At 45.0% G+C, this 14,241-nt stretch overlaps 1 protein-coding gene across 4 annotated transcripts; it reads left to right on the top strand.

Moving 5' to 3' along the window:
• Positions 1-89: 89 nt before the first annotated feature.
• Positions 90-13,673, top strand: LOC118381119 (protein Wiz-like). Of its 4 annotated transcripts, none has more exons than XM_052509602.1 (12): positions 90-189; positions 504-579; positions 736-820; positions 1,030-1,485; positions 1,717-2,103; positions 2,298-2,750; positions 2,959-3,143; positions 10,585-10,759; positions 11,006-11,232; positions 11,852-12,098; positions 12,254-12,419; positions 12,632-13,673. In XM_052509602.1, the coding sequence occupies exons 3-12, from the start codon at positions 799-801 to the stop codon at positions 12,822-12,824; spliced, it is 2,511 nt and encodes an 836-aa protein (XP_052365562.1). In that variant the 5' UTR covers positions 90-189; positions 504-579; positions 736-798; the 3' UTR covers positions 12,825-13,673. The 4 variants fall into 4 exon arrangements, with proteins under 4 accessions (XP_052365562.1, XP_052365561.1, XP_052365563.1 ...); XM_052509601.1 differs by having other exon boundaries at positions 733-820; XM_052509603.1 differs by having other exon boundaries at positions 733-845.
• The last annotated feature ends 568 nt before the right edge of the window (positions 13,674-14,241 follow it).

Here is a 14,241-nt window from a genome sequence, read left to right as displayed (position 1 = left end):
AATGACACCACATTATATTATACTTTTTTAATGTTCAATCGATGGATTTAAAACAAGGACTTTTAATTTGTATGAGTAAATATTTTGACCCGGAAACGATTGCTGAAAACTCTTCGCAGGAGCTGATGGTGGAACATGGGTTAAATTGTCGAGTTAAATTATTCAAGAGGATAATATTGTATATTTTCGGTCAGTTATGGTCTGTTTAGCTAGTTAAGTTCTTAGCTACCTATCATGTCTTATTGTGAAGTATCCTCTTCTCTGACCAATCCAGCTTTCAACAAACCGAGCTATCTAGCCAGCAAGCTAACGTTAGCTAGCAAAGTGCAGTCATTTAGCTAACAAACTACAATACCAGTTTACGTATTCTTTTTTGCTAAATTGAGTCTGATAGCCAAGCTGTGGAGTTGTATTTTCAAATCGTTATGGCTAGCTAGCTAGCTTGATATCTATCTTACAATCTGAGCAAATTAACTCCTATCTCTGTTTACATCTATTGAAAGGGAACTCAGCTCAACTGCTGTTGCTGGTCTGAGTGTCATTCAAGAAGTTTGACAGCCCTCGAGTTGGAACTTACTGGTAACTTACATTTGGACCAAATCAGAGTGGTCTGAATTGACTGGATGCGGAATGCTGTTTCAGTTACTTTCTATTCTAACCAATGAGCTGCTAAAACATACACCATATGTTTTCTATCAATTTCCCCCCTCTCAATTATCTTATGTACGGAAGAAGACAACATCCTAGGCTAGTTCCATCTTCAACCCTGGAATCAAAGTCATCCAGTCACCCGCACTCATGGAGAACACAAAAGAAGAGGGTAAGAACAAAGAGGAAAAGAGAAGGTGTGCATGAATTATAGTCTGAGTCAGTTGGAACCATTTTTGATAAGAAGCATAGTTTTGCCTCAGATTCAGAATGTCTCTGGATTTACACTCACTGGTACTATTTCCTCTGCACCACTTCCTCTCTTCCTCCTCTCTTCCCTTCCTCCTCTCTTCCCTCCCTCCTCTCTCTCTTGTCCCTCAGCCCCGGCCCCAGTTATGTGTGAGGTGTGCGGGACCTACTTCGAGACACGGCGGGGTCTCTCTAGTCACGCCAGACTCCACCTCCGTCAGCTCGGCGTGGCTGTCTCGGACAACAGCGGAGCTCCCATAGACTTACTCTACCAGCTGATTCAGGACAGGGACGGTTCCATGCACCCACCCAAACCCGTCTACTCTTCACCCAAAAAAAACAAGGGGTCGGGGACACTCATCTCCCAGAAGGAGTCCCCTCTTGGGGGTAGGGTCAAAGTAGTGACAACCCCACAGAATAATATATCCAAGGTAGCTCGTAAAGGGACAGTTTTGGCCAAGCCTCGGCAGTCTTCCATGTCGTCGTTCCTAACAGCAGGCAAGACACCATCGCCCTCAGGGGGAGCGAGCCTGGCCGCTGCCAAGCCTGCCTGGGCACCGCAGGAGACGGATGCCCCTCTCACCCTGGGTAAGTCTCAGCCTGGGTGTTTTCGATTGGAGTGGATATTTTAAGTGTTCCGTTATTAGATGTTTGTCATCAGGAAGTCACATATTAGGCCTATTATATTTGTGGAATTGAACGTTGTACCATTACATGTATACAGATATATATTTCTGTTCTTATGTAATGACATTATTAACCTCAAGTATAACATGGCCTTTCTAACACCAGTCTCTGGCTCCTCCCCTGCCTCTACAGCGATGGACACCAATGACGAGGTGCATGTGTGCCAATTGTGCGGCGCCTGGTATGAGTCCCGCAAAGGCCTGGCCAGTCACTGCCGGGCCCACTTGCGCCAGTTCGGCATCACCGAGAACACAGAGACGAAAGGAGGACCAATAGAATTCCTCTACCAGATCATGGAAGCAGAAGACCTCCAACCTATAGCAAGTGAAGGTCTCAACGTCTATAACCCTTCTATGTCTTCTAACTCTAACAAACGACCCTCCGGCTCTGGTTCGTCCACATCGCCTGCTAGACATAAAGGATCCCCCTCCTCCTCCCTTCACCAGCCTCCCTCCAACAAACGGCCCAAGCCCTCCGCGTCAGAAGGGACCGCTCCACAGGATCATAGGCTCAGCACGGGTGAGTTTCAAGTTATTTTTAAAGGGGCAATCTGCGAATGGTACATCCATATAGTTTAAGTCATATTTTAAGTCAAATTTAGTCATTTTATTTTAAGTCATTTTAAAAGAATGTCACAATTCAAAGAACAGAACAAGAAAGGTAAATGATAAAACCTCAAGTGATTCATCAAAAACATATTATTTGGAATACAGGTGAGTTCACCTGTGTGTTGTGCGGTGAGGAGTTTGAGAACCGCAAAGGCCTAGCAAGCCACTCCCGCTCTCACCTGCGCCAGCTCGGCGTCACCGACCTCCTGGGCAAGGCGTCGGCCATCGACACGGTCCAGCAGCTGGTCAGCAGCGGCGTGCTTGCGGCTGCTGCATCGGTACGACCCAGTAACACAACCACCAAGACCCCTTCTCAGTCTCCAGCCCCAGCCAGGTCTCCAGCTAGATCCTCAGCTAATGCCCACCTCAGTCCCTTGGCCTCCAGCCACAATCCCAGGTCCAAGGCCAAGAAGGGCTCCACCCTGGTCTATCCCAAGCCGGAGCCCCTGGAGATGGAGCTGGATGTGGGGTTCTCCAGTCCGCTTGGGGGGTACAGCAGCAGTAATGGATCTCAGGGTTCTCAGAAGTGGGCCAAAAACGGCCAGTCCTTCAACTCCGGTAAGATGAGGGTCCTATCTTTTTGACCAAGTGGTATACATTCTGTGGTTTCTAATTTGTTTGATGTAAAAGTCCCTCTTCTATTTGTGTTTTTCTGTTTTACCATTGAATAACTGCACTCAGACCATTGACCATCCATTCAGTCAATGCAGCATAGCTAAATGCACTGACATGTCAAGGGACAAATCCCTCCCTTTCCCTTCCCCAGGTTCAGACCAGGAGCTCATGATCACCTGTGAATTCTGTGGCCAGTTCTTTGACAGCCGCAAGGCCCTGTCCTGCCACGCCCGCTCCCACCTGCGCCAGCTAGGAGTCATGTGGTCTGTCAACGAGTCGCCCATCGACTTGCTGAGAGACATCCTGCTGAAGGAGGGCAGTGCCAATGCCACCCAGGTGAGTGCGTGTATGTGTGCAGTCCATTTGGCAATAGAGGTCACGTCAATATCTCATCATGTGCTACCTACCTGCTGCGCTTGTGCCCTCGAGCAAGGCACTAAGGGGCGAATCATAACTTCTGCTTAAAGGGTAACTCTCAACCCCAATTTCAGCCCAACCCCTTCAAATTATTTTTTTTATTTTATTGAGGTGAGAAGTTGTGGGTGGGGGGAATTTGCTCATAAATATTAATTTTGAGGGTAGGTAAACATAGTTGTACCTGATCCCAACACTTTCTCACTAAAACATACTTATCAGAAGTCCACTGGCACGCTCTGATAATAAAATTATGTGCGTCGCAAGCAAATATGACTCTGGACAGTTAATACCTGCAAAACACCAGTCTTAACGTCAACAGTGAAGAGGTGACTCCGGGATGCTGGCCTTCTAGGCAGAGTTGCAAAGAAAAAGCCGTATCTCAGACTGACCAATAAAATAAAATAAAAGATTAAGATGGGCAAAAGAACACAGACACTGGACAGAGATGGCTTTTTCTTTGCAACTCTGCCTAGAAGGCCAGCATCCCAGAGTCGCCTCTTCACTGTTTTTGTTTATTATTTTACTAGGCAAGTCAGTTAAGAACAAATTCTTATTTTCAATGAAGGCCTAGGAACAGTGGGTTAACTGCCTGTTCAGGGGCAGAACGACAGATTTTGTACCTTGTCAGCTCGGGGATTTGAACTCGCAACCTTTCGGTTACTAGTCCAATGCTCTAACCATTAGGCTACCCTGCCGTTGAGACTGGTGTTTTGCGGGTACTATTTAATGAAGCTGCCAGTTGAGGACTTGTGAGGCGTCTGTTTCTAAACTAGACTAGACACTCTTATGTACTTATCCTCTTGCTCAGTTGTGTACCAGGGCCTCCCACTCCCCTTTCTATTCTGGTTAGAGCCAGTTTGCGCTGTTCTGTGAAGGGAGTAGTGAACAGCATTGTATGATATCTTCAGTTTCTTGCCAATTTCTCGCATGGAATAGCCTTCATTTCTCAGAACAAGAATAGACTGACGAGTTTCAGAAAAAAAGTTATTTGTTTCTGGCCATTTTGAGCCTGTAATCGAACCCACAAATGCTGATGCTCCAGATACTCAACTAGTCTAAAGAAGGCCAGTTTTATTGCTTCTTTAACCAGAACAACAGTTTTCAGATGTGCTAATATAATTGCAAAAAGGATTTCTAATGATCAATTAGCCTTTTTAAAATGATAAACTTGGATTATCTAACACAACATGCCATTGGAACACAGGAGTGATGGTTGCTGATAATGGGCCTCTGTACGCCTATCTAGATATTCCATAAAAAAATCAGCCATTTCCAGCTACAATAGTCATTTACAATATTAACCATGTCTAAACTGTATTTCTGATCAATTTGAAGTTATTTTAATGGACAAAAAATGTGCTTTTCTTTCAAAAACAAGGACATTTCTATGTGACCCCAAACGTTTGAACGGTAGTGTGTGTGTGTGTGTGATATACAGTTGAAGTCGGAAGTTAAGTTTACATACATCAAGTACATTTAAACTTAGTTTTCACAATTCCTGACATTTATTCAGAGTAAAAATGTCCCTTTCTTAGGTCAGTTAGGATCACCATTTTATTTTAAGAATGTGAAATGTCCGAACAATTGTAGAGAGAGTGATTTATTTCAGCTTTTATTTCTTTCATCACATACCCAGTGGGTCAGAAGTTTACATACACTCAATTAGTATTTTGTAGCATTGCCTTTAAATTGTTTAACTTGGGTCAAATGTTTTGGGTAGCCTTCCACAAGCTTCCCACAATAAGTTAGGTGACTTTTGTCTCATTCCTCTAGACAGAGCTGGTGTAACTGAGTCAGGTTTGTAGGCCTCCTTGCTCGCACACACTTTTTCAGTTCTTCCCACATTTTCTATGGGATTGAGGTCAGGGCTTTGTGATGGCCACTCCAATACCTTGACTTTGTTGTCCTTAAGCCATTTTGCCACAACTTTGGAAGTATGCTTGGGGTCATTGTCCATTTGGAAGACCCATTTGCGACCAAGCTTTAACTTCCTGACTGATGTCTTGAGATGTTGCTTCAATATATCTACATAATTTTCGTTCCTTATGAAGCCATCTATTTTGTGGAGTGCACCAGTCCCTCCTGCAGCAAAGCACCCCCACAACATGATGCTGCCACCCCCGTGCTTCACGGTTTGGATTGTGTTCTTCGGCTTGCAAGCCTCCCCTTTGTCCTCCAAACACAACGATGGTCAATATGGCCAAACAGTTCTATTTTTGTTTCATCAGACCAGAGGACATTTCTCAAAAAGTATGATTTTTGTCCCCATGTGCAGTTGCAAACCGTAGTCTGGCTTTTTTTATGGCAGTTTTGGAGCAGTGGCATCTTCCTTGCTGAGTGCTCTTTCAGTTTATGTCGATATATTACTTGTTTTACTGTGGATATAGATACTATTGTGCCTGTTTCCTCCAGCATCTTCACAAGGTCCTTTGCTGTTGTTCTAGGATTGATTTGTACTTTTCGCACCAAAGTACGGTCATCTCTAGGAGACAGAACACGTCTTCTTCATGAGGGGTATGACGGCTGTGTGTCCCATGGTGTTTATACTTGCGTACTATTGTTTGTACAGATGAACGTGGTACCTTCAGGCATTTGGAAATTGCTCCCAAGGATGAACCAGACTTGTGGAGGTCTACAATTTATTTTCTGAGGTCTTGGCTGATTACTTTTGATTTTCCCATGATTTCAAGCAAAGAGGCACTGAGTTGGATGGTAGACCTTGAAATAAATCCACAGGTACACCTCCAATTGACTGCAATGATGTCAATTAGCCTATCAGAAGCTCCTAAAGCCATGACATCATTTTATGGAATTTTCCAAGCTGTTTAAAGGCATAGTCAAGTTATTGTATGTATAATCATGGCCAAAAGCTTTGAGAATGACACAAATATAAATTTTCACAAAGTCTGCTTCCTCAGTTTGTATGATGGCAATTTGCATATACTCCAGAATGTTATGAAGAGTGATCAGATGAATTGCAATTAATTGCAAAGTCCCTCTTTGCCATGCAAATGAACTGAATCCCCCCAAAAAACATGTCCACTGCATTTCAGCCCTGCCACAAAAGGACCAGCTGACATCATGTCAGTGATTCTCTCGTTAACACAGGTGTGAGTGGTGATGAGGACAAGGCTGGAGATCACTCTGTCATGCTGATTGAGTTCAAATAACAGACTGGAAGCTTCAAAAGGAGGGTGTTGCTTGGAATCATTGTTCTTCCTCTGTCAACCAGAGTTTCCTGCAAGGAAACACGTTTCGTCATCATTGCTTTGCACAAAAAGGGCTTCACAGGCAAGGATATTGCTGCCAGTAAGATTGCACCTAAATCACCCATTTATCGGAGAATCAAGAACAAGGAGAGTGGTTCAATTGTTGTGAAGAAGGCTTCAGGGTGCCCAAGAAAGTCCAGCAAGCGCCAGGACCGTCTCCTAAAGTTGATTCAGCTGCGGGATCGGGGCACCACCAGTACAGAGCTTTGTCAGGAATGGCAGCAGGCAGGTGTGAGTGCATCTGCACGCACAGTGAGACAAAGACTTTTGGAGGATGGCCTGGTGTCAAGAAGGGCAGCAAAGAAGCCACTAAACATCAGGGACAGACTGATATTCTGCAAAAGGTACAGAGATTGGACTGTTGAGGACTGGGGTAAAGTCATTTTCTCTGATGGTTGTTTGGGGCATCCGGAAAAAAGCTTGTCCGGAGAAGACGAGGTGAGCGCCAACAGTCCTGTGTCTTGCCAACAGTAAAGCATCCTGAGACCATTCATGTGTGTGGTTGCTTCTCAGCCAAGGGAGTGGGCTCACTCACAATTTTGCCTAAGAACACAGCCTGAATAAAGAATGGTACCAACACATCCTCAGAGAGCAACTTCTCCCAACCATCCAGGAACAGTTTGGTGATGAACAATGTCTTTTCTAGCATGATGGAACACCTTGCCATAAGGCAAAAGTGATAGCTAAGTGGCTCAGGGAACAAAACATTGATATTTTGGGTCCATGGCCAGGAAACTCCCCAGACCTTAATCCCATTGAGAACTTGTGGTCAATCCTCAAGAGGCAGGTGGACAAACAAAACCTCACCAATTCTAACAAACTCCAAGCATTGATTATGAAAGAATGGGCTGCCATCAGTCAGGATGTGGCCCAGAAGTTAATTGACAGCATGCCAGGGCGGATTGCAGAGGTCTTGAAAAAGAAGGGTCAACACTGCAAATATTGACTCTTTGCATCAACTTCATGTAATTGTCAATAAAAGCCTTTGACACTTATGAAATGCTTGTAATTATTCTTCAGTATTCCATAGTAACATCTGACAAAAATATCTAAAGACACTGAGGCAGCAGACTTTGAAAATTCATATTTTTGTCATTCTGAAAACTTTGGCCACGACTGTAAACTTCTGATCCACTGGATTTGTGATACAGTGAAATAATCTGTCTGTAAACAATTTTTGAAAAATGACTTGTGTCATGCACAAAGTAGATATCCTAACCGACTTGCCAAAACTATAGTTTGTTAACAAGAAATTTGTGGAGTGGTTGAAAAATGAGTTTTAATGACTCCAACCTAAGTGAATGTAAACTTCCGACTTCAACTGTATGTATCGAGATATATATATATATATATATATATATATATATAGATATACACTGCTCAAAAAAAATAAAGGGAACACTAAAATAACACATCCTAGATCTGAATGAATGAAATATTCTTATTAAATACTTTTTTCTTTACATAGTTGAATGTGCTGACAACAAAATCACACATTATCAATGGAAATAAAATGTATCAACCCATGGAGGTCTGGATTTGGAGTCACACTCAAAATTTAAGTGGAAAACCACACTACAGGCTGATCCAACTTTGATGTAATGTCCTTAAAACAAGTCAAAATGAGGCTCAGTAGTGTGTGTGGCCTCCACGTGCCTGTATGACCTCCCTACAATGCCTGGGCATGCACCTGATGAGGTGGCGGATGGTCTCCTGAGGGATCTCCTCCCAGACCTGGACTAAAGCATCCGCCAACTCCTGGAAAGTCTGTGGTGCAACGTGGCGTTGGTGGATGGAGCGAGACATGATGTCCCAGATGTGCTCAATTGGATTCAGGTCTGGGGAACGGGCGGGCACACTCCAGCCACATGAGGTCTAGCATTGTCTTGCATTAGGAAGAACCCAGGGCCAACCGCACCAGCATATGGTCTCACAAGGGGTCTGAGGATCTCATCTCGGTACCTAATGGCAGTCAGGCTACCTCTGGCGAGCACATGGAGGGCTGTGCGGCCCCCCATAGAAATGCCACCCCACACCATGACTGACCCACCGCCAAACTGGTCATGCTGGAGGATGTTGCAGGCAGCAGAACGTTTACCACGGCGTCTCCAGACTCTGTCTCGTCTGTCACACGTGCTCAGTGTGAACCTGCTTTCATCTGTGAAGAGCACAGGGCGCCAGTGGCGAATTTGCCAATCTTTGTGTTCTCTGGCAAATGCCAAACGTCCTGCACAGTGTTGGGCTGTAAGCACAACCCCCACCTGTGGACGTCGGGCCCTCATACCACCCTCATGGAGTCTGTTTCTGACCGTTTGAGCAGACACATGCACATTTGTGGCCTGCTGGAGGTCATTTTGCAGGGCTCTGGCAGTGCTCCTCCTGCTCCTCCTTGCACAAAGGTGGAGGTAGCGGTCCTGCTGCTGGGTTGTTGCCCTCCTCCACGTCTCCTGATGTACTGGCCTGTCTCCTGGTAGCGCCTCCATGCTCTGGACACTACGCTGACAGACACAGCAAACCTTCTTGCCACAGCTCGCATTGATGTGCCATCCTGGATGAGCTGCACTACCTGAGCCACTTGTGTGGGTTGTAGACTCCGTCTCATGCTACCACTAGAGTGAAAGCACCGCCAGCATTCAAAAGTGACCAAAACATCAGCCAGGAAGCATAGGAACTGAGAAGTGGTCTGTGGTCACCACCTGCAGAACCACTCCTTTATTTGGGGTGTCTTGCTAATTGCCTATAATTTCCACCTGTTGTCTATTCCATTTGCACAACAGCATGTGAAATTTATTGTCAATCAGTGTTGCTTCCTTAATGGACCGTTTGATTTCACAGAAGTGTGATTGACTTGGAGTTGTTGGATAAGTGTTCCCTTTATTTTTTTGAACAGTGTATATATCGAGATGGGGCAGATTTTATGTTGGAGAACTCACAATCAACGAGCCATGAGTCAACTGTTTTAGTTTTTGACCTGACCACCATGGTCATCTTCTTGCTACAATGGATGTAGCTACGAATTTAAATGTAGAATCCTCATAGCTATGTGTATTTTTCTTCGCAAAAGCACAGATATATATATATATATATATATATATATATGCCATTTAGCAGACGCTTTTATCCAAAGCGACTTACAGTCATGTGTGCATACATTCTACGTATGGGTGGTCCCGGGGATCGAACCCACTACCCTGGCGTTACAAGCGCCATGCTCTACCAACTGAGCTACAGAAGGACCATGTATGAAACAGTAAGCAAAAACATTGAATTTGGTCATATGCGGAAACGTGCCTTACTGCCCTTTGAATTTTTGTTTAACGTCAGTAACAACGCAGAAACGACAATAAAAAAATAACGAGGCTATATACAAGGGGTACCGGTACTGAGTCAATGTGCAGGGGTGAAGGTTAGTTGAGCTAATAGAGGTAATATGTTCATGTAGGTAGGAGAAAAGTGACTATACATAGATAATAAACAGTAACAGCAGCGTGTTTGTGTGTGAGGCGTCAATATGCATGTGTGTGTATGTCTATGTGTGGCATGAATGTGTGTATGTCCGTGTGTGTGTGTGTGGCGTGAATATGTATGTGTGTGTATGTCTGTGTGTGTGGCGTGAATATGCATGTGTGTGTATGTCTGTGTGTGGTGTGAATATGCATGTGTGTATATGTGTGTATGTCCGTGTATGTGGCGTGAATGTGGCGTGAATATGCATGTGTGTGTGTGTCGTCAATATGCGCGCGCGTGTGTGTCGTCAATATGCGCGCGTGTCAAGAGTGTAGTATGTGTGAGTGTGTGGTTAGAGTCCAGTGAGTGTACATCAAGCCTGTACAAGAGAGTGATTATTAATAACATAAGGGGGTCACTGTAAATAGTCCAGCCATTTGATTAACTGTTCAGCAGTCTTATGGCTTCGGGATAGAAGCTGTTAAGGAGCCTTTTGGTCCCAGACTTGGTGCTCCGGTACCACTTGCAGAGAGAACAGTGAATGACTTGGGTGGCTGAAGTCTTTGACAGTCCTTCCTCTGATTGGGGGCTGTGATGGCAAAAAACCTGTTGAAATGGCTCATTAAAGATGTATTGTGTTATAGGTCAAGAGGGAGCCATCGTCCTCTCACTCCAGTGCCGACCCGGCCTGGGCCAATCACAGGAGGTCCTCGGAGCCTTCGTGGGCTCCCCAGGGCTCTAAGAGGACTTTCACTCCTCCACTGGACTACTCCCTCAACGACAAGCCTTCCCCTGATAAGAATGGATCCTCTCAGTCTGGTAAACTAACAGTGCTCCCGCCTGACCAGCAGATCTCAGCCAGGTTATTTGTGGCAGGCAACTGTTTTCCATTGCAACTGTGATGGCAATTGTATTTAGCAGGAGCTCTTTCCAAAGGTGACTGATTCCATTATTAGTAAAAAATAAATCAACTCTGTAACCTGCCTAGTAATTAGTGCTGAAATAGAAACGCTTCAACTGTCAAACGTCTGTTTTTAACCCCCCCGTCCTCTTCTCTCCTTCCAGCCGGGGATGCGTGCTGTGAGCTGTGCGGCTTTGACTTTGAGAACCGCACGGCGCTGGCGAGCCACGCCCGGGCCCACCTCCGCCAGCTGGGGGTTAAGGAGTGGAGGGCAGAGGGTGTGAAGGCCTCCCCCATCGAGTTGCTCAGCGCCTGGATCCAGAGGCAGCCCCACAAGGCCGCGGAGATCCACCGCCAGTACCGCGACGGTGACCGCAACATCAGGTTTAAGGTGAGTGTTACATCTTCTATTACAAACTGGGTGGTTTGAGCCCTGAATGCTGATTGGCTAATAGTCATGGTATATCAGACCATATACCACAGGTATGACAAAACATTTATTTTTACTACTCTAATTACGTTTGTAACCAGGTTATAATAGCAATAAGGCACCTCGGAGGTTTGTGGTATATTGGCCTTATACCACACCCCCTCTGGCCTTATTGGTTAAGTATAGCGCCCATTAGGTTTGGATCTAATTGCTCTGTGGCAGTGGGGCTGATCACCGAATCTTGGATTAAAAGCAGGTGACAATCACATCCCCTCAAGTGCATGACGTTTAGGCACTTTCCAGCTGCTTAGTTCTGTGACAGGAGTGCTTCAACTCTGTCTCGGAGAGCGGCTGGGTTTCGTCCTTGCTTTTCTAAACAGTAGCTGAGGCTTGGGGAGACGAGATGAGTGGACAGATATTGATTTAAATTGAGAGCTGGTGGCAGGTTGACACCAATAGAATAACAGTGGTCTGTAGTTGCTAACATCAGTCTGTGTGTGTGCTGTATGCTATTTCTACTACCAATCCAACTTAGAGGGAAAACTATTTCACCAACACTTGATTTCTTTTCCCCTTCCAGAGGAACGCCCCGTCCCACTTTCCCTCCACAGACTCAAGCTCCTTCCCCTCGGGAGCCCAGAGGGCTGTGGGGCTGGGGCGCAGGGCGGGCCGAGAGGTGGCCAGGGTCACCGGGGGTTTGTCCAGGGCAGCTCAAGGTCAAAGGTCACAGGGGGATACGGGACATTCGTCATATCACCATCATACCGTCACTCATACGCAGTCCCAGGGGGCTAGAGGAGACTTCAACCACATACGCTCTCCTAGAGGTGAGAGATGGAAACCGACTCAAACGTGCATGTGCACATATACACACACACACACACACCCCCTACAGAACTTTCTACCTGTTTGCCCTCTGATAAAACCAACGTTGAGCTATGGTAGACTCTGATTTGAAACCCCTTTCCAACCCGTCTGCCAGGTTTTGAGCGGCGGGTCCCTAAACACACCGCCCATACGGAGGGAGCAGAGGGGGACGGCAGCTCTCCACAACCCCCCCGGTCAGGAAACATCCCTTCCCTGGTTCCCAGGCCTCCCTCCACTCCTCTGGTCAAACAAGTGGGCAAAGAGTACACCCTCAAGTGCAGGTGAGCTGATTGCCAAAATGCTGATAGTTTAATATACGCTGAACTCAGATTGCCCGAGGTCACACACTTGTATGATTTATTATTGGCATCGTACGAGGGTCTCTGCACTACAGGTTCCACAATGTTTCACAGAAAGTGGTTTAAGCGCGGGTCTGTTTGTATATTAATATTAACCAACCTTCTCTTGCTTTCTGTTCTGTTCCATCCCTCAGGTTCTGTGAGGCAGTGTTCCATGGATCTCAGTCAGTACAGGAGGACTGGATCAGACACCTGCAGAAACACATCCTGGACCTCCGCTTCAACAAGGTCTGTCCTCCCCCTGACCCAGAACGGCCCCTGGTCCCGGGCATCGAACCCTCAGCCACCACCACCACCCCGGTCCTTATGGCACCACTGGTGGTTTAAATGGTTCACTACTATGGCTACACTCACTGCATTTCCCTTATTACCACTTAGTTGGATCGTCTTATCTGTTGTTCATCTGTTTGTTTTCCTCAAAGGACTGTTGAACTCAGTCTACACTGTGGTAAAAACACCTAATAAGGTGTGTGTGTGTGTGTGTGTGTGTGTGTGTGTGTGTGTGTGTGTGTGTTTATTTATTTATTCAGTGTTAAAGGAATGACTTGGTTTGAATGATAACTGCACAAAGTGGATATACTGTAGCACTAGTCTTGTCCACCAGCTGTGTCTCTCTCTAGCTGTTAGCCTGGGGATAAGGTTAGTGTAGCACAGACATAGCTGTACCAGCCTCATATCAACTCTAGAGGGCCTACTTGGGCCAGTTGAAGAAGTCTACTTTCAGTAACTCCTCATGCTGGGTTAACTTAGACATGGAGTCAAACAAACTAACATTCATTCACCATGACACATTCATACCACTTAGTAGTCTAGCAATGGTTACATTCCATGTCTTTATTGGGATGTTTATTGCACATTGTTTTCATAGAAACCTAAATTCATAGTAGTCTGACATTGGATGGAATGGGTTTCCATAGACTGTAGTCAGTGATGTCACTGAAGAAGTAAGTCAAAGCCTGTTCGAGCATTAAATACATTCCCCTTGTTTCAACTGTTCCAAAGCAGTGTGGCATTATAGGTTGCATTGCAGAATAGCAGGGAAGGAAGCATGTTCACTTTAGAATTATGGTCTGAAATGTCCCTATTGTACAGGAATTTGTATTAGATTTTTTAATGAATTCTGTTTTTAAATGTAGAACTGTTTTCTGAAGTAAATAAATATAAGACAAGGTTTTATATTTGTCTTGAATTCTTCTGTAATTAGTGGTTTGAAGGCTGCAGAGCCAGACAGAATACCAGGACGTGTACTCAGAGCATGCGCTGACCAGCTGACGTTTTCAACCTACAGTGCCTTCAGAAAGTATTCACATCCCTTGACTTTTTCCACACTTTCTTGTGTTACAGCCTGAATTTAAAATGGCTTACACACAATACCCCATAATATCAAAGTGGAATTATGTTTTTTGACATTTTTACAAATTCATTAAAAATTGAAAGCTGAAATGTATTAAAACCCTTTGTGATGACAAACCTGAATAAGTTCAGGAGTAAAAAGTGGCTTAACTCACATAAGTCACATAAGCATGGTGTAATAATGTGTGCAATAATAGTGTTTAACATGATTTTTGTATGACTACCTCATCTCTGTCCACCACACATACAATTACCTTTAAGGTCCTTCATTCGAGCAGAGAATTACCAAACACAGATTGAACGACAAAGACCAGGGAGGTTTTCCAATGTCACGCAAAGGGCACCTATTGGTAGATGGGTAAAAATAAAAAAGCAGACATTGAATATCTCT

This window comes from Oncorhynchus keta, unplaced genomic scaffold, assembly GCF_023373465.1.
Source record: "Oncorhynchus keta strain PuntledgeMale-10-30-2019 unplaced genomic scaffold, Oket_V2 Un_contig_4759_pilon_pilon, whole genome shotgun sequence".
Taxonomy (NCBI): Eukaryota; Metazoa; Chordata; class Actinopteri; order Salmoniformes; family Salmonidae; genus Oncorhynchus; species Oncorhynchus keta.
Note: the sequence above shows the minus strand (reverse complement) of the source record. Positions and strands in the feature narration are given on the sequence as shown.

Coding starts and splice junctions, on each gene's coding strand:
- LOC118381119 (XM_052509602.1), top strand. CDS start 799: ATGGAGAACACAAAAGAAGAGG. Junction 1,486..1,716: donor GGATGCCCCTCTCACCCTGG/GTAAGTCTCAGC, acceptor CTGCCTCTACAG/CGATGGACACCAATGACGAG. Junction 3,144..10,584: donor GCAGTGCCAATGCCACCCAG/GTGAGTGCGTGT, acceptor ATTGTGTTATAG/GTCAAGAGGGAGCCATCGTC.